General features: G+C 33.9%; 5 protein-coding genes across 7 annotated transcripts; all 5 read left to right on the plus strand.

Annotated features, from left to right (window-relative positions):
• Window positions 1-6,065: 6,065 nt before the first annotated feature.
• On the plus strand, window positions 6,066-7,039 carry LOC104751041 (uncharacterized). Its single transcript, XM_087490072.1, has one exon. The coding sequence runs from the start codon at window positions 6,139-6,141 to the stop codon at window positions 6,829-6,831; it is 693 nt and encodes a 230-aa protein (XP_087346198.1). The 5' UTR covers window positions 6,066-6,138; the 3' UTR covers window positions 6,832-7,039.
• A 6,651-nt stretch (window positions 7,040-13,690) lies between these two features.
• Window positions 13,691-16,209, plus strand: LOC104751042 (receptor homology region, transmembrane domain- and RING domain-containing protein 2). The gene is made up of 4 exons (XM_010472917.3): window positions 13,691-14,351; window positions 14,538-14,771; window positions 14,883-15,290; window positions 15,386-16,209. Exons 1-4 carry the CDS (start codon window positions 14,222-14,224, stop codon window positions 15,961-15,963), a joined length of 1,350 nt encoding a protein of 449 aa, XP_010471219.1. The 5' UTR covers window positions 13,691-14,221; the 3' UTR covers window positions 15,964-16,209.
• A 110-nt stretch (window positions 16,210-16,319) lies between these two features.
• Window positions 16,320-18,545, plus strand: LOC104751043 (alpha-(1,4)-fucosyltransferase). 3 transcript variants are annotated; one of them, XM_087491515.1, is made up of 3 exons: window positions 16,320-16,920; window positions 17,525-17,698; window positions 17,778-18,545. In XM_087491515.1, exons 1-3 carry the CDS (start codon window positions 16,459-16,461, stop codon window positions 18,342-18,344), a joined length of 1,203 nt encoding a protein of 400 aa, XP_087347641.1. In that variant the 5' UTR covers window positions 16,320-16,458; the 3' UTR covers window positions 18,345-18,545. The 3 variants fall into 3 exon arrangements, with proteins under 3 accessions (XP_087347641.1, XP_087347643.1, XP_087347642.1); XM_087491517.1 differs by having other exon boundaries at window positions 16,325-16,920; window positions 17,476-17,698; XM_087491516.1 differs by having other exon boundaries at window positions 16,332-16,920; window positions 17,465-17,698.
• A 462-nt stretch (window positions 18,546-19,007) lies between these two features.
• LOC104751044 (putative alkaline/neutral invertase F) lies at window positions 19,008-21,763 on the plus strand. Its single transcript, XM_010472920.3, has 5 exons — window positions 19,008-19,075; window positions 19,212-19,662; window positions 19,776-20,207; window positions 20,326-20,884; window positions 21,332-21,763. The coding sequence occupies exons 1-5, from the start codon at window positions 19,017-19,019 to the stop codon at window positions 21,622-21,624; spliced, it is 1,794 nt and encodes a 597-aa protein (XP_010471222.3). The 5' UTR covers window positions 19,008-19,016; the 3' UTR covers window positions 21,625-21,763.
• Window positions 21,764-24,493: 2,730 nt separating this feature from the next.
• On the plus strand, window positions 24,494-26,394 carry LOC104751045 (transcription factor TCP22). Its single transcript, XM_010472921.3, has one exon. The coding sequence runs from the start codon at window positions 24,955-24,957 to the stop codon at window positions 26,104-26,106; it is 1,152 nt and encodes a 383-aa protein (XP_010471223.1). The 5' UTR covers window positions 24,494-24,954; the 3' UTR covers window positions 26,107-26,394.
• Window positions 26,395-26,485: the final 91 nt, after the last annotated feature.

Genomic DNA, 26,485 nt, shown 5'->3' on the forward strand with positions numbered 1-26,485 from the left:
TGAAAATAAAAAACAGATTTCTCGGGATCACAATCTAGTCCTTGGACGTCAGAGAGACAATCACATAAAAAAACAACACACACACACAAAAACAAATGAATGGCTTGGATCCAAGTTTTAGTTTCAACAGTTTCAACGTTTGGATCCCACCCACTCTAAAAGTGACGACGGCGACGCGTGTCACTCGCACGTGATGACCCACTCAACACTGTCCTTTCTTTTCTCTCTAACTCAGATCCAATGTTTTGTGTCATTCATGATTCGTCACTCTGTGTGTACGTACTTTACTTGTGTTGTGTAATGTAATTAGTTTTGTTCCTTTCTTCGAAGTTGGGTTTCCTACTTTCTGACTTTTCGAATATGGCCATGGGTTTACTTACTAATTCAGACCACCTTCCACGACGGCGCGTGGATGTAACGCGATGTGTTATTAAAATAAAAAGATGAGAGAGTTGAGAGTAGTGTACAGAGAATTTGGACCACATGATCCACTTTTATGGCCATGACGACCGAGCGAGCATCCCCTTCTTCCAATTCCCCTTTTTTGAACTACAATTTTATTATATGATGACAATTACGTCACGACAAATATAAATTAGTTTTGGAATCCTTTTTTTTCTTTCTTCTTTTTCATATACGGTTTCTTTGTTAGTATGTTTTACTTTCTTTTTACTAAATATAGGACTCTATCTATATTACTGACATTGAAGTAGTCGTTGAAAAAATCCAATCAAGAAAAGCCTCGTCTACCATCTACCCCCACCCATGTTCTCTTTTAACTACAACTAGGAAATCGACCTGTGCGGTATCTATAAAAAGTTAAAGAGTCAATAGTTTATAGCAATTACCTTTTGCGAAATTGAAGTATTAGTTGACAATTTGATTTTGATTAAGTCCTCTAGTAATTAGTTTTCATACAAATTTGGTTGGACCATAAATTTTAAAATTGACATCCACAACAAAAAAAAGGAAAGTATGTAAAATTTACATACAATGGACCTCGGCCTCAACAATGTAATAACGAACTCATTAGAGGAAAAGTCAGTTGAGAAAATTATGGAGCTTAAGTAAAGATGTTATATCGATTTGAGCCCACTGTTAATCTCAAAAGGGCCCAAACTGATTTCAACCAAAAACATAATAAAAGCACATATAACCCTAAATCTTATAATATATCTAGTATTAGGTGCTTCTCCACGCAAAGTGTGGGTTATGGTATATTTGGCACTTTCTTGTTTTTTTTTGTCTTTTTTTGTCTTCTTCGTTTTCTCTTTTGTATTATTTCGTTTTAATTAGGCATATACAAGCTTCGCAATCACTTGTATTTATACACTATATGTTTATACCATTTCATTTAGATATATACAATTGTGGCGTTTATTTTTTTATGAATTATGAGGATGTTGTTTTTTGCTTTCGAGGATTCAACCTTATCATTGACTGATATTGTTCCTAATACATTTATTGTATTTTAGATTTTCTAATTAACTGCTTATGTAAACCCTACATACGTTGATGTTGCAATAATAAGTTATTTTTTAATATAATTATCTTTTGTGTAAGTGATTATGTTTGTATGCCCATGTTTTGGTCTAATATCAATAAAATCGTTTCTGTTTTTCTTTAGTTGGCTTTGAAATCAATTTTAAGTTAAGCAAATAATGGGTTGAATTATGGTGTTAATAAGTAATATAAATTCTTATGTATATATATTGTATATATGTGACTATAAGTTAAGCTAACTAAAAATTTCTGTAATATTTAAATATAATTTTGAACATATATATATATATATATATATTTTATTTGTGGGAGGAATGTATGAAATTATTGGATATAAGTTATTTTTGAGTTAAATGACCTTTTATGCCTTTAAAGTGAGTTAAATATTAATAAATTTTTATATATGTATTGACTTTTTTTTAAAGGAATACCAAGTGTTTCCTTCCAAATTTGAAGTGACATAGTATTTTAGTTTTCTTATATGATTTTATGAACTTCAATGTAAAGGTTTTTCATAGTAATAAGTACACTCACACTGATTGAATTATAAAATTTGGAGAAATATTTATTTCGATTAATCATCTGCTCTTTTAAATATATTAAATAAGTATATTGTTGTTCCTAAAAATAGGACAACATATATTATAGTTTAACCATGGAGTTAAGCAATGGAAATGGAACTTGTGATTGCAAGACAAAATGCTTATATATATTATGTTATACAATGATCGTTTAAAAATGAATAGGAACATCTAATTCTCAAATAAAGTTGATTTTTTTTTGTTAAAACCAACATATGTGAATTTAAATTTAACTATGCAAATTTAAAAAATAAATATGAATAGATTAGAAATGCAAGAAATATAAAAGAAATATTTTATTTTTATATAAATAAAATAAAAATTGCAAACAATGTTAAATATATATAATACTTTCTAAATTAAAATATAGAATCAAACTCTTACAAGTTACAACACATATGAGATAGAAAAACATTTGATATTGGTGGGAGAAGAGGAGAGAATGATTACTATAAGATGATAATCCAAATTAGATAATGGAGATGAATCTTTAAAAAATAGAACAATGTAATATATATATATATATATATATAATACTTTCTAAATTAAAATATAGAATCAAACTCTTACAACACATATGAGATATAACAACATTTGATAATGGTGGGAGAGGAGGAGATAATGATTACTTATAAGATAATAATTCAAATTAGAAAATGGAGATGAATCTTTTAAAATAAGAACAATGTAAAATATATATCATGTAGTCCCTAAAATTAAAATTTAGCATTAAAAATTTACAATGATATTTCATTTGTTTTTTACAACCCATACAACAAAAATAAGAAATCAAAAATAAAAAAAAAGCGAAAAATGATTTGAGGTATTGTAGAAGAGAATGAGAGAATGTGAAAATGAGATAGTAAAAGAATGTCAATATGAGAGAATGAAAGATTGAGAGAATGCTTATCTATATGATAAAAAATTATGGAGTTACAATAGTAATTTATCGTGCTTGAATAAAATTGAGTGGTGGAATATGATTAATGCACAATTTATTTTATTTTCAGTTATAATTCTATTTTAATGTGTGAGTTAAATGTATTGTGTTTATTGGGTCTTAAATATTGTTTAAAGCAATTAGAAAGCAAATAAAAAAAATCAAAAATTAGAAAACATTCAATGAAAATAAACCAATAAGAAGAGACCAAAACCTTATTTTTATATATATGATATATTGCTTTAAACTTTGAAATGAGAAATATATTATAAACAATAATTTTACATGAGAAATATATTAATTTAGCCAACCAAAATATGAATATAAGTTTAGCCAACCAAAATAATTAAAAAATATCAAAATTTAACCAAAAACATTATCTCTTGAAACATAAATAAGTTAGTAGGAGGAATGAATTAATGTACAATTATTGGATAGGATTTACATTTGAGTTAAATGGAGTTACATGCCTTTAATTATAAATAAATATTTTAATTTTTTATAACCTAAAATAAAAGGAATACCAAGTAGTCGAATCAAAATTCATATGATTTGGTTGTTTGTTGATATAAACTCAACACTTACACATAATATTTCAAAATAAAAAAATATTACTTTTGAAGTGACAAACTAAATTAGTTTTCTTATAAAATTATATGAAATTCAATCTCAATAATTTTTAAAACCCCAAGGATAACTTATATCTTTTTGGTTTTTTTTTTCACTCATCAATTTAATTTATAGTGCTAGATTTCATACTAATGGTTTCATCTTTAGAGAATTTAGTCAAATGGTATTTTTAAAATTATATTTTATTTTTATATTTCAGTTCCAGTTGAATATGATTTCTTTTTTGGATCATTTTTTATTTTGATTAAACACACAAAAACCAATTGTTTAATTATGTTCTTTTTGTTTTCAAAAATCTCAAATCATAAAAAATATATTATATTGATCTTTGAAGATTTATCAATTGGATCACAAAACAAAATAGTCTTTATAAATAGAGTTGACTTTACAAAACAAAATAGACTTTATAAATGGATAATTATATTAATCTTTAAATATTATATTGATCTTTATAAATTATTAAAAATGATACATGAATATGTGAGATAACCGGAGACATAATAGATAATTAGATATGTATCATTTCAACTTCATGATCTTATTGTGTGGTGAATATTGTAAGAAAGTATGAAAATAATGACTTATAAGATGTTAATATAAAATAGACAATGGAGATAAACCTTTTAAAAGATTAAAAAATATATATAAGATATACATATCATACAAACTCTAAAACTAAGCTTTTACAATGATATTTGATTTGATTTTATATAACCCATACAACAACAATAACAAAAAAAAAACACAAAACAAAACAAAACAAAAAAAAAGAGATTTGAGAGTAATGGAAGAAGATGGGAGAATGAAAGAGTGATAGATTAAAATAAAGATAATGAGTATTTATATGAAGAGAAATGATGAAAAATTACATTTAGAAAAATGAGAGTTACAATTCTAATTTATTGTTTTGTTTTAATACAATTTAGTGGAGAATAAAGTTAATGCATAATTTATAGGGGGAATTTATATAATTTCAGTTTTATATTATGTGAGTTAAATGTGAAGATTAATTGTTTTTAAATTTGTGTTTTAATATAAATACTTTTTTTTGTTAAAATCCAAGTGGACCAATAAGGAGAAAGTGAAACCTTACTTTTATATATATGATTCTATTCAGTAATCATCTTATAGATTTGTGCATTTGAATATTACATAAGAAATAAAAATTTGTTTTCGTGGGTCATACAATGTTACAACTTACAAGTACAACGGACAAAAGTTATAACTTAAGATGGGCAGAAAACTAAAAACAAATAATTTATGGATACCAATTTGACAATCAAAACTTCAGAAGGCCCAGAAGTCAGGGCCAATGGAATGATACACGTTACGTGCCATTAGCAAGGGGACGTAATCATATTCATACGAGTTGTTGATGCAGTTAATCTAGTAAGAGTCAGAGGCGGCTCAAAATTGATATGGGTTCTATTTATAATTTTAACCGAGATATCATATTTGTATGTAAAGATTCTTTTCGAAAAAACTAAACTTTAATAAAACCGACAAATGTTTGCTAATATTGTTACGATTATATAAACATGTGAACGCTTTCTCTTTGTAAATTAGGACTACTCAACCACTGAATTAACTAGCAAATTACGTTTGACTCATCAATCTCAACCAAATAATACTAACAAGCAATCTGATAAAAGTACTATATTCACAATCTGTCTTCATAGTCACACCATTAAGAATTTAAGACAAATCACGTTTGATAAACTAACCTATTTTTGTGATGTTTGTTTTGCATTAATTATATGCCATACGTAATTTTTTTTTAAATTATGTTAGTTTGTAAGTTGTAACTAACTATGATCTAATTATACTGTCCCCTTCAATGTCGTGAATAACTCAAATGTAGAACTGTCAAAATCAAATCTATAACAAGTTTTTGCTTTTGTATTTTACCGACTCATATACTCAGGGTAATTCAAAATTAATAGTATCTTATTTAATGGAACTTTAAAGTTGATATCCAATGTGTCTAACTGTCTATGTCGTTTTCATCTCTAACGTCTAAGCCCATCAATCCAATGGGGTCGGTCGCCACTCTCACTCTTTAAATCTTTACTTGCATCTTCAGAACTTTCAACAAATCAAGCGAGCCGTTTCTCAATTTCCACTAATACTTATCATATCTACCAAAAATCTAATTCTCTCTGTTTAAGTTTCTCCCATACCTAAATTTTCATAATCCACACTTAATTAATATTTTCAGTTGTAAGCGTAGAAATAAATTGTTACGAAATATGACTAGAAACAAAATACAATACTACTTACTTAGATGTGATAATTATGTTTTGCCTTTTTTGTTAATTATCATTATAGTAAGTATAATTAGTTGAAAAAATTATAATTGGACAATTTTGTCCTTATATTTTCCACAGTTTAAAAAGAGAAGTATCAGAGGAGACCAAACTAGTAAAGACGACCAAAACAGAAAAAACAGAGTTGCTCTCTGGATCACATTATCTCTTCTTCCTCATGGATTCATCAAGAACCCAAAATGTATCTAAAAGATCCGATCCGGTTAGCTTTCCGGCGAAATCATCCATTTCCTCTCGGAGATCTTTATCTTCTTCTTCTTCTTTCTCATCATTCTCCTCATGCTCCTCTAGCTCCCTCGTGTTTCCCGGAGACTCTCCTCTGAATTCTCCGGCGACTCCTCTCCATATCCTCGGTGTCCCTTTCTCATGGGAACAGCTACCCGGAAAACCTAAAGACTACTCTCATAGACTCAACAACAACCGTCGAAACGACGAATCTTCAAATCTTTTACCCCTCCCTCCTCACCGGAGTGTTTCCTTTCCGGCCACTGGGAAAAACCATAAATCTAACAGCTCCAGTAAGAAGCATAGCTTCCCTGTGACCGTGAGAGATCCCTTCGCGGCTGCGTTGTTGGAATGTTCCAAAGACGAAGGAACAATCAGTGACGACGAGGAAGACGACGTCGACGGTGGTGGAGGTGAAATAGTAGATCGGAGGTTTCGAGAAAATTCCGGTGGTTCTTCAAGCAAGGCGTTGTCAAAGAGCAGCATCGGGGACAGGTTCGGGTTAGTGAATCTCTACGGTTCTTGTCGGAGAACTTGTGCAGTTTCAGAGTCCATTGTTAATCTTCCAAGATCAAGAAAAGCTCCTTCCTACGATCATCTTCTTCTTCCACGTCGTCGCCGTTGATTTGTTCGTATTTGGTAATTTACTATATTTATATATTTTTTCTTGGTCTTTGTTATATTTTCCCTGAATGTGACATATTATGGGTTATATGGGTTTGTGTTTTTTCTTGTTTTTCTCTTTAGATCGTAACACCAATGTATAATTCCGGGAACTTATTTACTTGTAAGTTGTAACCATAAATCCATATAAGCGTATTCACTTACATACATATTTGTGTGTGACAAACTTTTTCTATACTTTAATGATCGTCCACTATTCGTATGTCAATTATTTAAATATGGTGGAACCAAGTTTGAAGGTTCTGTCATTGATCTCTAGCTAGTTTCCAATCCCATTCCATGTGGAGAGCAAGCTAAGCTAAGCTATAGTGCAAATAAATACAAAGTAACATTGAGTAACTTGTTATAGGATTTTAAACAAGGACACGAGTTTGTACTGACATATGATTTTGTTGTTTTCTTATACCATTTTGAAGATGATGTTAATTTAGCATGCCTAGTAAATGATGTTATTTTAGCATGCCTAGGGACTCGAGGTGTGTTGTAGTATTTTTCATAGAGTTTTGGAAGTCTCTAAAGAAATGGATCTTTCATTATTGTTGTTAGCACAAGGCAATAAAAAATAACAAAGTTGTTGAGCCACCATGCATGTCTTTGCACCAAGTATTTTTATACGTTTTCTATTAAATTATAAACAAATTTTTCTTCTTAATTAGATGGAGTTTCAATCTTTATTTATTGTTAACAAAGACACTGTCTCGTCTTGTTTGGGGGGGGGGGGGGGGGGGGGTAAAATAGACCCCACCTTCCTGTATTTGTGATATCAAAATCACTTTCCTGGAAAAAAAACAATACCATTCGTACCACCAAACTACCAATCAATAATTTGATTTTAATTTTCGTTATTTATATATAGAAAGTGGGTCGAGAATTCAGAAAAATAAAACTGTAATAAAATACAACCGTATTCAAATAATTGATAAATTATAAATAAACCATATATATTAAGAATAAACTTTAAAATAAAATCATATTTACTATTCTTGACAAGATGAAAATTACCAAACGATGTAATGACAATAATATCCGGTTTTTTGACATGAACTATAAAATTCAACTATCAAAGGTGTACATATGATCAGATTAGATTAATAAATAGCTCTTTTTCAAATTCACTAAGTATTTTTTTTTTTCTGAAATAACTTTAGATATAATCATAGATTCAACACATGAAGAAAATGGTATTAAAAAAACACATTATGTTCATTTATTGAGAATATTTTTTTGTCCAATATTTATGGAGAAATTATTTGCGTTTGTTTTTATACATGTGTGAATTAGGCCTGTGCTATCAACTTTATTTATTGTGTGGTTATAACTTATAAGGTTGTGTGATTGAATTTCAGGGACCCCGAAGAAATAAATAGTATGTAGTACAGATACACTAATATCTATTACGCATTATATGCAAGTACGCAGTGAAAAAATGAAGTCAATAGTCAAATATCAGTGACATTTCGTAGTTTCGTATACACAAATACTGTTTTCTACATCTGAAAGCTACGCAACTCAGATGATGTAATATTTGAATAGTTGTTGACATTTTATGTCCCACGCTGTAGTTAACATGTCTTGATCATGCTTAAGATAGATTATGAACATTTATATCAAATTGTTTGGTTTAGCGTACAAATTAATATAAAATAATAGTTTATTTTGGATTAAATAAATGTGTCACGCAATTCAAACATGTCAAAACTTCAAGGTGGGAACTTATTCCCCATAGGTTTTTACAGTTGTACCTGTTGTTGTCTTTGTTTACTTAAGATTTGTGAAATATCAGTTTGCAATGTATTGGAAATTAATAAAATACTCGCCACTGCAGGATTGTTCCTTTTTTTTATCTTCTCTTCATATTTTAATCCCTATTTGTATAAATCATATTGTTCGTTAAAGTAAATGCACATAAACAAATAAATAATAATGAAATTTGTTAAGAACTTTTTTTTGAGGTTACTGTTTTCGTTAGAACTAAGTAAGTTTGGAGCTGGAGCACTGAGAGGAATTACCGAATTAGTGGGGAGCCAAAGAACCTAAATCCTAAATAAACGTGGGATATTAATGATTACCTATTTCTAGTAACATTATTAGACATAATTTAATTCTTTGACAACACAAAAATAATTTTTTTTTTTATATATGAACATTATTAGTAGTTTAGTACATTATTACCACCTTTCATCATTGTCTGCTATATATGTATTCGCGTGTGTGCCTTTTAAATTATTGACTTATGTCTGAATATTATAACGCAAATAGTCTAAACAATATGTAAATCCCTAAATAATAGTATATCATGAATACATTTGGCATCCACCAAAATTGATGAAATCATCAAAAAAAATAACATCTCGGTTTATTTGTATCCTAGCAGATTCTGAAGTGTTCAAATAAGTGGTATAACTTATAGATGTAAATATGTATTCAGCGCTCGCATATATGTGTGTGTGTGTGTGTGGGCATGTGCATACTTTTACATAATAAATGGAATTCGGATGAGACAAGATGGACCGCTATAAGTGATTGAGATATGTAGATAGCTTGCGACTAAAGACACCATGATCATGTCTTCTTTAGCACATGGAAATCAATATACTTTATAAATTGTCTATAGATCTATGAAATATGGATCAAGCACACGAAGCAGGGTCCAGTTATATTGTGAAGGCATCAAATCCAAGAAAATGCAGGATTCTTGAGCGACAAACAAGCTGATATTGTTCTTTCACTTAGAGTATTTTCTACAACAAAAACATAAGCCGGTGGTTATTTAATAAAGTTCGTAACATACATTTACGAGGGGTGTCTGGATAGTGGGATAGTAGATAGTAATCATAACGAAGCTAGGTCCGTTCAGTCATCAATACTATACGGGTTTGAATTCCCCACTAACTCATTAAAATGAAAAATCGCATTAATACAAATCACTAGCTAGTCTACATGTACTAATACAAACAGAGATCTTATTAATACAAATCATCAATCATAACTAGGCTATATGTACTAATACAAACAGGTAGACATTTTAGATCTATAAGTTATTTTAGAGAGACACTTCCAGTGATTAATCGACTTATGCCAAACGCGCAAAAACATTCTAAATAGTCAAGATCAAGATCAAGAACATGAACATAGAGCCACCTGACACTAATCCACAACGATTTGATGATTGATCTAAACTGCTACATCTCATTGAAGACAAACTACACAGTCATTGTAGTGTAGCACATAAGTAAACCAAGGAAAAAATAACAAGATTTATCTGATTCATGACAAACAAGATACATGCTCAATAAAGACTTCATGTAGTTCATGGGCTTAGTTTAAGGCCGACGTTTAAGAAAAGACTTAACTAAAAAAAGAGGCCCGTTATACTAAGTCACATAAGACATTGATAACTAAAAAGAGTTCACACGCTTGTTAAACTCGTAATCAAAATGGTTGATGCATACAAAGCCACGATTAATAATAGGTGTTAGCTGATTATGTATGTGTATGATGGTTTTGGATAAGAATTTTAATTAAAAACTATAATGATTATTAAATGATAGAATGGGGACCATCATGTTCCGCTGTCTTCAAGAGTTTTACGAACGGATACAAGTTATCTGGAGGATTTGTTCAAATTTATTTTTAAAAATGCAACTTTCCACATCTTTGGTTGACTGTATTATTCGAGAAGAAAACATCAAAACAAGATAAAGACCTAACACATCTAGTAGGTGTAACTTAATAATGACAAAATTGACAACTTTTTACCATTAGTTGTGTCTTAACTGCTATAAATGGTTTTTTCTATATGATCAAACCTTAAAACATCTTTAGAGCCGGTAAAATAAAAGATCAGAAAATAAAATAAACTATGTTTTACCCGTGGTATATCACGGTTCTATTATTTTGTTGATATGATACTGTAATAGTTTTGTGGTGCTTGTAGTCGATGGGGAATTGCATCTATATACTCTTAACGGTTGTAGATAGGTTTTGTATAAACTCTTGATTCACAAGTTGAGAATATAAATTTTATGATTTGGTTAGTTATGATTTAGGAGTGAATGATATATCATATTCTTATTTTGATTTTCAATTGATATTATTGGATTAATAGTGTACATTTAAAGCTAATAAGAACTTAGCAAATATGTAATCGTTTATTAAACGCAAATTAGATATTTCCTAAGATGTATTCATCTTAAATTAGTTGTTATATTATAGGGATGTGATTACATAATTTGTGTTATCAATTCTTTTTGTCAAACTCAGCCTTAAAATTTCGGCATGTAAATTAGATATTTCCTAAGATACAATGTGCATTAATTGACATTAATTGGTTGTAAATAAGTACGCTATCGATTAAAAACCGGCCCAAAATATTCGGTAATCTTAAGGAGGATCCAGATAATTGAATGAGTTATAATCTATCTTAACATTTTTGGAGTACAAATTTGTGTCTCTTTTTTTGTCATCCGGGTCGGTTTTTTTAAAAGGTTTTTAAACCAATTTTGAAAATCGGATCTTTACTTATTTGGTCATACGGGTCGGGTTGTTAATCAAACATTAAATTCGCTTACAAGAATCGGATCTTACCTAAAAATGTATCTAATTAAATTTGCAACATCTCTAAAATATCGAGAGAACAAAAACAATTAGGTAAGTGGTTATACGTATATTCCTAATGATCGGATTACATAAATCAAATCCTAACTATACTCAAAATAACGATATCCTTTACCATTATTCCCTAAAACAAAACAAGTAAAATCGCATGAATATTCTCTAAACTTGCGAATGAAGATTATTACATCCCACTGAAAAAGAGAAAATCCTACCTACAACCTTGAAAACTATATATATATGTGTCACTCTCTACCCAATAGAAAAACCACCACATCCAAAAAGAAAAATTAATTACCTAAACATTTCGGCATCTACTATAGCTGAGGTCATGAGTAGCTGAGATTAGAAGAGTTTGCAGAAAATAATAGTGTGATTCTCATGTCTAAAAAACAGTAGCAGGATAGAGTTAATTGAATTAACAATACTAATCATCTACCGATTCAAAAAAAATTTAAGAACATGAAAAAATCTGGGTAAAGAGAACGAGTTCAGCACCTTCAATAAATCCCCCATTGGAGTTCAGACAAGATCATTGAGTAGCAAAATCAAGGTTCATAAGACAAAATTACCGACGCAAATACTCTGATTTCAAGAAGATATACAAAATTTCAGAGTGATTCGTTGGGAATGAATCAGAATTGAAATAGTCCACTTTACTCAGATTTTTCTTTAGATGCCGCAGATCTTTTTTTTGGTGTGCAAATGTGGCAGATCTATAAACTCCTTAAAATATTATATATCTGTATTATTAATTCTTTTTTTTACGGTAACATTATATATTTACCTTAACTAACCCTTACTATAATACATAAATTTCATTGATCTAAACTATATAGTGACAAATATATAGAAAATTGATGCATTATATTTTGTGTTGGTAAAAAATTAAAACAAAAGCACTCCAAATATTATATTTAGTGTATTTACAAAAACACTATAATAAACAAGAATAGTATTTACACACCTAAAAGACAGTTAATTATTTATAATTTATTAATTAAACCCACATAAATATGGAAAATAAATCTTAAAATAAATATGTTAGGAAAAATTAAAACCAAAATCTACAATGTATTGTAGTCAATTCAATATATATATATATGTAGATATATATATATATATATATATATATATAAATATTAAAAAACAATAATATTTACAATCAGAATTAAAATTCTCAATTTTTAAAAATGAACAAAGATACACCGAGTAAATACTAAATAAATAACATTTAAATGAAAAATATATATATAATAGTAAATTAAAAAATCAGCACTATAACAATTATATATATTTGCACTAGAGTCTACAATTCTGAGTTTATGTATACCATCTCCTATATATATATATATTCATAAATATATATAGTTAGTCCAATCAAGCTGAGCTTTTGCAAATATATATAGTTAGTCTTATCGACCAATACAAAAGAATTTGAAAGTTTTACGAATACAAAAATGTGTAGATAGCATGGTTATATCTATAATTCTTCCACGGAATTTGAGCCGAAGTTAGCAAAAAGCCAAAAAGTGATGACATTCTATTGTACTTTAAAAATGTATTTCGAGCTCTATATGTGGATATACTTGTTTGATTATAAATATCCTGAGAAATTTTTTTAGATATATATTTGTTTATAAAAATTCAAATCATATCATCTGCTGAAAAAATCTAAAAATTTTATTAACTTTATTTATTAAATAGTAATTAAAATAATTAAATATAAAATTAAATAAAAGTGAAAGGAGAATTATATTTTAATCTAATATATTGATTTAAATTAGGTAGATAGTTTTTAGGAAATTAATATTATCAAATAAGGAAATGATTGTGTTTAGTTGTAAGGATTGTAGAGAATTTATTTAAGACTTGTTTGGATATTTGACAAATTGCTTAAAATTCTTGACCCCAATCCTTGGTTTATGTTGGTTATGCTCTGGACCGGTCTTTTTTGCATACCAATGAGTGTTAACTGTAAACCAAAAGAATCAAGCCAATGGATCCAAAAAACCAAAACCAATGAGTGGTAATGGTAAATCAAACGAATCAATCAACCAATGGATCCACGAAAACAAAACCAATGAGTGGTAATGGTAAACCAAACGAATTAATCAACCAATGGATCCACGAATACAAAACCAATGAGTGGTATTGATAAACCAAACGAATCAACCAACGGATCCACGAAAACAAAACCATGAGCTCATGACTCACTTTTGTACTACGTGTAAATTACTATTTTTAATTTCATCAGTTATCAGATCATCCGGTGATAGATGCGAATATACAAAAATGCTGACAAAGTAACCTAACAAAGCTCGAATCGGAGAATTCCAGATAATCTTATTACACGAAACATTTTTTTAAAAGTAAATTTAGCTTTCCAAATCTCCTCTCTTTCTTCTCTTTGTCTTGTCTCTCTCTCTCTCTCTTTCGGCTCAAGAAAGAACCCTAAAAATCTCCAGAAAACTAAAAAGATCCTCCTCCTCCTCCTCCTCCTCCTCAACTACCCCATTCAACGATCTGAGTCTTGTCGGGGGTGTTTTAAATTTGTTTCCTTTGATATGGTTTAGAATTTGTGATCTAAATGGAAGCTGACGTGTCAATTTCCTGAAACCCTTATCGCCAAAATTTACAGAAACCGAAAAAATCGAAACTTTTTTCTTTTTTTGTGTTCGTTTTGATTTGTTTGAACAAAGGGCACGGTAGGGACGATGATGAATCGTGCTTTGGTCCTACTACTACTTTTACACGTTTTCACTGTTTCTTGTTTAGCTTCAGCCAAAGTTATTCTCATCAGGAACAACCTCACTCTCTCTTTCGATGACATCGAAGCTAATTTTGGTTAGTTTCTTTTATCTTCTTTGATCTTACTTACCCCTCCTCTGTTTTTCGTATGCATCGATTTCAAAATTAGAGGCTTTTGATTCTGAAATTGGGTCAACGCACTTAGTTTTGAGGGTAATGAATTGAAAAAGATGTGATTTTTAATATGTTTTATTGCTAAATTGGCCAATTTTTTTTTTGCAGCTCCGTCAGTGAAGGGTACAGGTGAAATTGGAGTGGTTTATGTAGCTGAGCCTCTTGATGCTTGTCAGAATCTAATGAATAAACCAGAGCAAAAGAGCTCTAATGAAACTTCCCCTTTTGTGTTGATTGTAAGAGGAGGCTGTAGTTTTGAAGAGAAAGTGAGAAAAGCTCAGAGAGCTGGTTTTAAAGCTGCTATTATCTATGACAGTGAAGACCATGGAACCTTGATTGCAAGTATGAACCTTTCTTTCTTCTTTAGTTTCTGTTTTGATCCTATTTGATTCTCAAATGTCTCTGCTGGTCTTTTGATGGCTTTAACATTTAGGTTTTTGTTTTTTTTTTCAGTGGCAGGTAACTCGGGTGGTATAAAGATTCATGCTGTTTTCGTTACTAAAGAAACGGGAGAAGCGTTGCAGGAGTCTGCTGGTTTCCCCGATACAAAAGTTTGGTTGATTCCAAGTTTTGAGAACTCTGCTTGGTCGATCATGGCGGTTTCATTCATTTCGTTGCTAGCAATGTCTGCTGTTCTCGCTACTTGTTTCTTTGTCCGTAGGCATCGTATTAGAAGGCGGACAACATCTCGGTCCTCTCGAGTCCGTGAGTTCCACGGTATGAGCCGCCGATTGGTTAAAGCAATGCCGACTCTCATATTCAGTTCTTTTCACGAAGACAACACTACTGCATTCACTTGTGCTATTTGCCTCGAAGACTACACTGTTGGAGACAAGCTTAGGCTCTTACCTTGCTGCCACAGTGAGTATCTATCTATACCAAATACAGTAACTTAGGAACATTTGTTTGAACCAGCTAGTAAATCTATGTTTCTGCTTTTGCGTGTTTGTTTTCAGAGTTTCATGCTGCTTGTGTTGACTCGTGGTTAACCTCTTGGAGAACGTTCTGTCCAGTATGCAAACGAGATGCAAGAACCAGCACAGGCGAGCCTCCAGCTTCAGAGAGCACGCCATTGCTCTCATCCGCTGGATCGTCTTTCAACTCTTCCTCTCTACACTCTTCCGTCAGATCATCCGCGCTATTGATCGGTCCTTCCATGGGCTCATTACCTTCTTTCTCTCCCGCATACGCGAGCTCATCATATATCAGACAATCTTTCCAGTCTTCCTCTAACCGTAGATCTCCTCCAATAAGCGTAAGCCGTAGCTCTGTGGATCTCAGGCAACAAGGAGCTTCTCCATCACCATCACCATCACCATCATACATTTCCCATATGGCTTCTCCACAGTCACTGGGTTACCCTACTATCTCCCCTTTCAACACGAGGTACATGTCACCCTACAGGCCTAGTCCGAGCAATGCGTCACCTGCATTGCCTGGATCATCGAATTATCAGTTCCATCCACTACGTTACAGTGAATCAGCCGGAACTTTCTCTCCATACGCCTCTGCAAACTCGCTTCCCGACTGTTAAACCAACAACAACCGGTCTTGGTTCTGCACTTCTGGTCATATAAGATTATTTGATTTTGCATATTGAGTTTTTACTACGAAAACTTACGTGTGGTGCTTGTATTGTGTGTGTAACGATGCTCTTTATAGTTCTTTTGGTTGAGATGAACATCTTTCGGGTTTAGGTTAGAGATTTCAATACTTTCACAATACACAAACTCTGTTCCTTTGTAGAAAAATATACGTTTCTCTCTTGTTGCTTGTTCAAGTATACGACTCTGTAATTATAAAGCCCAATATAGAGTTCATATTAATAATACCAATTAGGCCCAATAAAGAGTCCAGTTTCTAAAACGACGCCATTTAGTAGATTTTGGTAATTTGGTAACTGGGACCAAGTAGAGAAACTGACTACGCTTAAAGTGAATGAAGACAAAAGCTTCATCCCACCGTTGGCCGGACTATACTCCTCCGGCGTCGTCGAGGATCTCCGGTGGTTCGAGGAATCAATCTCACCATGCCAATGAGGCACCTCAACGCTATCGCCGTTTTACTAATGATGTTCTTTACTCTCTTAATCCTATCTTTCACAGGCGTTTTAGAATTCCCAGCTGCTTCAACTTCGATCCCGGCAACGAAATTACCTGATTCAACATCGGATCCGTTCAGTGACGTCCTCGTAGCTTATAAAAAATGGGACTTTCGAGTGGGTTGTGCTCGGTTTAAGGAGAATCATAAGGATTCGATCCGTGGCAATGTTAGTTCGGGTTCTTTACAAGTATCTGGTGGTGAGTTGGGTTGTGGTAAGCTTAAGATGGAGCATGTTAAGGTTTTGGTTAAAGGGTGGACTTGGATTCCGGATAATTTGGAAAATTTGTATTCTTGTCGATGTGGGATGACTTGTTTGTGGACTAAATCACCGGTTTTGGTTGATTCACCTGATGCTTTGTTATTTGAGACCACAACTCCTCCGCTTCAGGTAAATTACTTGTTTGATTCTGGTGGTTTTGTTTAAAGCATGCGTTTTGGAGAGTAGTTTATAGATTTGGATGATTAGGACAGTTTAGATCACACTTTCTCTTTTTTGGCCCCCAAATTGGATGTGATCTTGTGATGTCTGCTGCACTCTAGCTCTTTATTGTGGTGTGTTTAGGCTATCAATTCTTGGTGTGTTTAGGCTATCAATTCTTGGTGTGTTTAGGCTATCAATTCTTGGATTTTCTGTGGGTTATAGTCTCAAGAGCTGCATTTCTATGGATCTGATTGTGGTGTGTTTAGGCTATCAATTCTTGGATTTTCTGTGGATTAGTCTCAAGAGCTGCATTTTAATGTATCATTGTATCTGATTGTGCTGTCACGTCTTAGTTGAAACTTTGTGTAATGCTGTTCCTGTCTTGACCAATTTGGAGATGGAGCTGCTTGTGTATTGGTTTTGGAAAGTGGTACATAGTTTTGGATGTTCAGGGGAAATTAAAATCTCATATGGTCTTATTTTCTCTCAAATATGATGTGTGATCCTTCAGTGTCACTATAGGTGATCTTTCAAATATTGTGATCCGGAGTTTCTTGCTTTTTTTCCATAGAGACGTGTTGGAGACCCTCTCCGTGTGTTCATGGAGCTAGAGGCTGGAAGAAAACGCTCAGGCTGTGAAGATATATTCATCAGCTACCATGCCAAAGACGATGTCCAAACAACTTACGCGGGTGCGCTCTTTCATAATAACAGAAACTATCACATCTCTCCACATAAAAACAATGTAAGTAAACTCCAATTCTATATGCATTTCTCTTTCATTTTCCTCTGTTGTCTAATTCGATTGTTAACCATTTGCACAGGATGTTCTGGTGTATTGGTCTTCCTCAAGATGCCTCCCTCACAGAGACCGTCTCGCAAAAAGCCTACTCGATCTGATTCCCCACCATTCTTTGGGTAAGTGTCTAAACAATGTCGGTGGCTTGGACGCAGCGCTCTCTATGTATCCAGAATGTGTTGCCGAGTCCAACACTGAGCCAAAATGGTACGATCACCTCCACTGTACCATGTCACACTACAAGTTCGTCCTTGCAATCGAAAACACAGTCACTGAATCATACGTGACCGAGAAGCTTTTCTATGCGCTCGACTCTGGCTCTGTTCCGATATATTTCGGGGCCTCTAACGTGCAAGACTTTGTCCCTCCCCATTCCGTGATCGACGGTAGCAAATTCAGCTCGATGCAGGAATTGGCTACGTACGTGAAACGGCTCGGTGATGATCCTGTGGCTTACTCGGAGTACCACGCGTGGAGGCGGTGTGGACTAGTGGGGAACTATGGGAAAACCCGCGCAGTGAGTCTCGATACGTTGCCGTGTCGGTTGTGCGAAGAGATTAGCAGAAGAGGCGGGAAAAACGCCGGATTTTGACAAGCCAGTGAGCCACCGGTGGTTTTACAGGTGTGAGACTGTTACAAATAGAGTGAGTTCTGTAAATGTTATCTCATGATCTGTTTATGATATAATCTCACATGTCACATCATAAAGTAAATTCAGTCAAATCATGTGTTTAAGAGACAAAGCACAGAAAGTTTTTCACATGCTATCGAGTTACAGCTTAAGTTGTCCCAAGGAAATTATTCTAATCGCTCATGAGAGTGTGATCCTTTGGCCCTCAAAACAAGCATGTCAAAGGCTTATGATAGAGTTGAGTGCACTTTCTTGGAGTAGCTTTTGTATACTGTTGATGTGTGATGTTTTGTGTACGCTCAATGTTATAGTACTGTTTTTTTTCATAATCGAAATGGATTATGTTTTGTGAGCGCTTATTAAAATACAAAATTCCAATCAAAATTCAGAATATTATCACTTTTAAAAAAATTTAGACAAAAAGAACGAGAAATTTAATGTTAATAAAATACTAAAATTAGGAAATCTTTTGCGAAAAAAGTTCCTTCTTGTAAATGTAATCAAATATTACATACATGTGTCTTCTAGTATACTAACCATTAAATGCATTATATAGAAAAATATGATATTAGATTTGATTTTAAGCTAATTAAACTAAAAATTCTTCAAAATCACCATATATTCATAACAAATATGCACAATAGTATAGAAAAAGAAAGAAAGAAAATAGAAATGAAAAACAATTTGATATGGTGAGATATATTTCTATCCGCGACAAGCCTAGGCTCCGATCAACACGTTTTGCCAGTTTCCTAGATCTCTCTCTATACATATGGGTTCCTTCCCTTAACGACATTTTTTTTGTTCTTTCTCTTGATTGTTCTCAAGGTTTAGTTGTTCACCAAAGTTAGCTATCTCCATGGACCGACCAAAGAAACGGGACGTGCTACGAGCGGTGTATTCGATGAGCTCTATATGCGAAAACGGCGAAAAAAAGGGAGCAGAAGGGATCCGAGAAGTGAGCTCGATGTGTTCGATATCCGAAATGACGGATGAAGACCTACTGTCTCGTCTGCTTCATCGACCAAGACTTAAACTAGAACGTAAAAAATCATACGATGACATGTCTTTAAGCCTCTATGACAGTGCACACTCACTAGACGGTAGGTCTGGTTGGGAAACTCCGGTATTCTCCATAAAAGACTCGTTTGATCCTAACCCAATGGTCACAGAAGCTTGGGAGGCTCTGTGCCGATCTCAAGTCTATTTCCGGGGAAACCCTGTAGGAACTATTGCCGCTTGCGACCCTGCTTCCGAGGAGGTCTTGAACTATGATCAGGTATGGTTTTGTGTTTTGTTTCTTTCTAGTAGATTTTTGAAATTTGCAAACGATGATTACAACATATAAATGTTCTGTTTTATTACAATAGATGTTTTTGTGTCTATTGTAAGGTATTCGTAAGAGATTTTGTACCGAGCGCTCTAGCATTTCTGATGAAAGGAGAGCCAGAAATTGTGAAGAACTTTCTCCTGAAGACGCTTCACATCCAGGGACAAGAAAAAAGGATCGACAGTTTCAAGCTTGGTGATGGAGCAATGCCAGCGAGCTTCAAAGTTCTCCATAACCCTATCAAGAAGACGGATACCATCATAGCTGACTTTGGAGAGAGTGCCATTGGGAGGGTGGCTCCAGTTGACTCCGGCTTTTGGTGGATCATTCTCCTCCGAGCTTACACTAAGTCTACAGGAGACCATTCTTTAGCCGAGAGACCCGAGTGCCAAAAGGGAATGAGACTCATTCTCTCTTTGTGTCTCGCTGAGGGTTTTGATACTTTTCCAACTTTGCTTTGCGCTGACGGTTGCTCCATGATTGACCGGAGAATGGTAAACTAGCTCTCATCCTCTTGCCTATGTCATTCTTTAAATCCAAGAAACCAACACGTTTAAGTATAGTGACTGTCTCAAGCTTTTGAAAGTCATGCAAGCTTGATGTTTATTGCAGGGCGTTTATGGTTACCCGATCGAGATCCAAGCCCTCTTTTTCATGACTCTTCGTTCTGCACTCTCTATGCTTAAACACGATTCCGAGGGTAAAGAGTTCATGGACAAGATTGTGAAGCGGCTGAACGCACTGAGCTTCCACATGAGAAGCTACTTTTGGCTCGATCTCCAGCAGCTCAATGACATTTACCGTTACAAGACGGAGGAATACTCACACACCGCAGTAAACAAGTTCAACGTCATCCCTGAGTCTATCCCTGATTGGATCTTCGACTTCATGCCTCTCCGTGGCGGCTACTTCGTAGGAAACGTAGGTCCTGCCCACATGGATTTCAGATGGTTCGCATTGGGAAATTGTATTGCAATTCTTTCCTCCTTGGCCACGACTGAGCAGTCCAATGCTATCATGGACCTGATTGAGTCCCGGTGGGAGGAACTTGTTGGAGAGATGCCGTTAAAGATATGTTATCCGGCGATGGACAGCCACGAGTGGCGGATTGTCACTGGTTGTGACCCTAAGAACACAAGGTGGAGCTACCACAACGGAGGCTCTTGGCCAGGTGAGTTACCTTCTTTCACAAGTCATAGATATATAAATCACATAAATTGATTGGGAATATGTTTATGTCATCCACTTTCAAAGACTTTAAATATAGTAACATGAGATACAAAAATAAAAAATAAACGAATGAAAACAAATAAGATAGAATATGCAAGAGTCAACAAGACATGAGTGAAGAATATTGTACTTCTTATAAAATACTAGATATAGTAGAATGGTTTATTATTTATTTATTTGGGGAATCCGATGCCTCTTGGGATTATTTAGCCGTCGAAAGAAAAAAATAGTGAAATGATATTCAACTCTTGAAATCTGTTTATTAAGTAGAATATGCATGTCATTCTTCTAAACGCACATTTGACTATTTTTGTTTTTTTCGTTTGTATATCATTTAACTAATACTGTTGTGTATATATCTCATGTGGGTGATATATGCAAAATGTAGTGCTTCTATGGTTGCTAACGGCTGCTAGCATAAAGACCGGACGGCCACAAATAGCACGACGGGCAATAGACTTGGCCGAGGCACGGCTGTTGAAAGATGGATGGCCGGAGTACTACGACGGGAAGTCGGGAAGGTTTATCGGAAAACAGGCAAGGAAATTTCAGACATGGTCGACCGCTGGCTATTTGGTAGCCAAGATGATGATGGATGATCCAACGCATGTGGGAATGATCTCAATGGAAGAAGAGAAACATTTGAAACCTCCTCTTAGAAGATCTTCTTCTTGGACTTGATGTGCATTTTTTTATTTATTGTAGCGCCTTTTACAATTACCATTAACAAAAACGAAAAAATATTCAATACTCCGAAACTTTGTTTATGTGGAAAATTCAAGAATGGGTATCTTGGGATCACTTTGGTACCATAGTCTAATACGGGCCACCAGGTAATAAGGGGACGGGGGTAGAAAGAGCCATTGACTATTGACCATTGACCTATCAAAGTCTTACAAGTTACAAGACACAATCCGACAGAAACGAGTTAGAAAAAGAATACAAAAAAGAAAACAGAGAACGACCATTCGATTAATATCATGTACGTCTGTAACCCCCCACACACTTCCAGTAATTTTTGGGTACCTTTACTACGTCAAACGCAATAAAATCGCATGTTACTGGCCCTGACTAGTTCAACCGCAGCGTTTACGGTTGCGGTTGCGGGAGATTGCGGAAGCGGATGGTTGCGGTTTCAAGCGTTATTAAGCGTTTTGAATGACTGGTTTAGCTTTTTAAAATGAATGTGTTTGCGGGAGTTTTACGACTGGTTGACCAGCGGGTGAAATAGCGGTTAAAATATAATAAATGTAATATATAATTATAGAAATGTTTTAAAACACTTTTTATTAAAGTTGATTTATAATTAAAATTCATTAAAAATACTAAAATAATTACTCAGAAAAAAAAAGAAATTTATATTGAAGTGATAGTTGAAAAGAGTCATTGGTGATTTATTTTAATATTTTTTATAAATAATATTATTTTTTTTAAATTTCTGATGAAATATTATATTTATTTAGATTTTTTTGAACTTATGTGCGATATGCCATTAAATTTACATCAAGTTTTTCGGGTTATTGTTAATTGGAATCTTATTTTGTTGTATAATTGTTTATTTTTCTAATCTCCTTAATCATATACGTACTTCATTTTCTCCCATCCTTAATGGATAAAATGTTTAGGTAGAAGATATATTAAAAAATATTTCAATATCAATGATTTGTTTTTAGTGAAACAAAAAAAATATCCAACCGCAGCCACCTTCAACCGCAAACGCTTGCGGAAAGCAGCTTTTACAATTCAGTGGTTTTAAGTGGTTGGAAGCGATTGGGAGCGGTTGGGAGCGGTTGGGAGCGATTTGTATGATTGGAACCAATTATTAGCAACCGCTACCACCCGCGGAAGGTAACAGGAGAACCAATCAACACTTAATACCAATATATGATACTTGCGTTAGGTTATGCATGTTTTGGAATTTTGAATATGTCTATGTGAATTAAAAATAGTGAACTCTCAAAGCTACGGCCTCTCTAAAAATTTATAAGTTTTTCTTAAAAAATATTTCAGTGCATTTAGGTAGACTAATGGAAAAGCAGGTGAAACTCTATGAGCCTCTATACACATAAAGTAATTACTTAGTGATTCTTTATCCATAAAATAGAACCCCATAAGCGATAGATACTTAGATAGCTAGCTAGATACAAAATGAGCATATCCTGATACATATCCTAATCTTAATATTTTCGGCTAACTTCATAAAAACTAGGGAAAAGAATCGTAAGTAATCATAATTTTCTCTGAAATTCATGATCCAACATCATAGTTCTAAAAAAAAAGAGAGCATTGGATCGCACTTTAAATTTTGCTTTTGTGCTTGGCAGGGTCAACGAGAGTTTGCTTTTGTGTCCTTGTTTTATTCCTGATTTTAGGCCATTTAACCTTTTTTTTTCTTTAAATTATTTTGGTGGGAAAAACGGTAAAATATGTTTTGTTTACTTTTGCCATGTATCATGGAGTTGAAACTTGAAATCCAAAAATTAGTGATAAACTGTGGACATAATATAGCAATCCCCTGAACTAAAAAATGATCTGTTTTGAGCTAATAAATCAGAATAGTGATGAGTCACAAAACAGATCATTTTAGTACTACATGCGTGTGTGTGTGTGTGTCGTGTTTTGGTTAGTATGAAAGAAAAGCTTTACAAAAATAACCAAAATCAAACTGTTGCTCCCAAAGAAAATATCAAAAGATCTAACTATCAAAAGATCTAACTTTTATTTTTTTTCATGTGGAGGGAATAAGAATATGAAAAAGAAGGCTAAAAACGGGTTGTTGAAGGAGAGTGATTAACATGAATCACCGCTCACCAGTAACGTCTTTATCGACAAAAATAAAACAATTTTAAAAATGGTGAGTGGATCAGTATTAGCAACCACCAGATATAATCAACTATAATAAGATTGATTGATCTTCTTCTTTTTTTCACTAAAATAATTATTAACCTAATTAGGTGCATATAATTTCTTTGACTCCATGGACTCTATACTATATATACAACGTGGTTGTATAGTTTTCAAATGTAAAATAACCAACAAAATCTCAAAATTGAAAAATTGGATCTCTCTCCTTCGCGTTTACACCACAAGTGCTAAACTAAGTAAACATCACGTAGTCTTTATCAAAACAATCTACACCTAAATTAAAGAGTTAAACTACCACATATATATTTGTGTGTAACACATCTATCATTCAAAATCCAAAGATCATAATAAGACCTAGGGCTCTTTATACCTATATACTACTCCCTTCGTTTTAATTTAATTGTCATTTTGAAACTTAATTTTTGTTTCATAATACTTGTCGTTTTAGATTTTCAATGCAGATGTTTGGTGAATAGTCTTGCTGTTTTAAAGTTTTAACCGATCAAAAAATTATGAAATATATTAATAAATGACAAAACAGAAAATTTAATAGTTTTTTTAATTTGCGTACAAAAACCTTAAACGACAATTAAAAAAAAATCAGAGGGAGTATTAGTTTAAGAGTGTTCCATTACAGATTAAATGGACGATTTAGCTCGTTTTAAGAGTGTGTTCCATTATAGTTATTATTTATTTCAACATAATTAAGAAAGTTAACCATTGGCAAAAGCAGTGTTAATAGCAGAGAGACAGAAGAAACAAGAACAGTGTGTGTAAGTAAAGGAGAGAGGAAACAAATAAGTCAATAAAGGTTGAAATAAAGAAAGAAAGAGAGAAAGGATTAGTTTTGCTCCTCCTCCTCCTCTTCCTCTCACTCTGCAATCACACCAATTCATATCCACTTGTTTTTATCCCTCTCTCTCTCTCTCTCTCTCTCTACTCAACTCAATCATTCTCTCTTCTCTCTCTCTCTTTCTTTAGTAAAAAGCACACAGCTTTCCTCTCTTTAGTCTAGTTTTAGATCTCTCCTTCCACAGTCACTTGCTTCTGAATTCGATGTCAAGACTCGGAATTTACATGGGTTTTGTTTAAAGATCGTTTCTTTTTTAATTTTAAAGGGTTTGTTTTTTTTTTTTCTTGGAGAAGATGGAGCTCCACACGAATCAGAATTCCGGTGTTTCGGACTCGACCCTTCAGCTTAATTCCAGTGATAAACACTCGATTCCTTTCGTCGGAGCTATGTCAACGACGACGAGTTCCACGTCTAATTCAACAAGCACAAGCTCAGGAACCGCTCTCGCCGTTGTTAAACCCGCCGCCAAAAAGCCTTCTAAAGATCGGCACACTAAAGTCGACGGCCGTGGACGGCGAATCCGTATGCCGGCGATGTGCGCCGCTAGAGTTTTCCAGTTGACGAGAGAGTTAGGTCATAAATCCGATGGTGAAACCATAGAGTGGCTTCTCCAACAAGCTGAGCCAGCTATCATCGCTTCCACTGGAACCGGTACGATTCCGGCGAATTTCTCGACCCTTAACGCTTCTTTGCGCGGTGGTGGCTCTACCCTCTTCGCTCAGCCTTCAAAGTCTGCTTCTTCGCCACTCTCGTCGTTTCATACCACAGGAATGTCTCTGTATGAGGATAGTAACGGTACTAACAACGGATCATCATCGGTTGATCCTTCTAGGAAGTTGCTTAATTCAGCAGCAGCCCCGCAGAACGCGGCCGCTGTTTTCGGGTTTCATCATCAGATGTATCCGCCGATCATGTCGACGGAGAGAGCTCCGAGTAATTTAGTGAAGTCTTATAGAGAAGATTACTTCAAGGAGCCGAGTGGTTCTGGAGCTGAACCAAGTGGGAGTTCTCAGAAACAAGGTCAGTTTCAGGATCAAGAATTAGGTCAGGGGGGTCGTGCTGCTGCAACGGCTAATGTGGTGCCTCAACCTATGTGGGCGGTTGCGCCAGGGACTACTAATGGAGGAAGTGCGTTCTGGATGCTTCCGATGAGTGGTTCGGGTGGGAGGGAGCAGATGCAGCAACAGCCTGGTCACCAGATGTGGGCGTTTAATCCAGGGAATTATCCGGTTGGGTCAGGACGAGTTGTAACTGCACCAATGGGGTCAATGATGTTGGGAGGTCAACAGCTAGGATTAGGAGTGGCCGAGAGCAACATGGCGGCTGCAATGCGTGGTGGTAGTAGAGGTGATGGTTTGGCTATGACTCTGGATCAACATCAGCATCAGCATCAAGAGCCGAACCAAACTCAAGCTAGTGAAAATGGTGGTGATGATAAAAAGTGATAAGACCACCTCATGGGTCATTCTAATGATCGACCACACTCGCGTTTTAAAGATTCGCGATCTGCGGTTTTGTGGTTAGCAACTCCAGTCTTTTTAAAACATGTTTTGGCAGTTGAATGCTACCATGCCTGAATGACAAAGATGTGGTTTCTAAGCTTTTGAACATATTTGTTACATCATTTGTGGGGTTTTTTTGTGTGTGTGTGTGTGTGTTTTGTGGATTTCATCTTTTGTTTTGATTGTGAGCTTTTGATTAATAGATATGTGAATATGTTGATCTTTCTTGAATTGTGGGAGATCTTTCTACGATTCATATGGATCAAAAGCAGAGTTTGAGAATTAAGAAACTGAGATCAACAACGTCATGAGGGACTCAAAC

The sequence above is a fragment of the Camelina sativa genome, chromosome 16, assembly GCF_030686135.1.
Source record: "Camelina sativa cultivar CO46 ecotype springtype chromosome 16, ASM3068613v1".
In the NCBI taxonomy this organism is placed as follows: domain Eukaryota; kingdom Viridiplantae; phylum Streptophyta; class Magnoliopsida; order Brassicales; family Brassicaceae; genus Camelina; species Camelina sativa.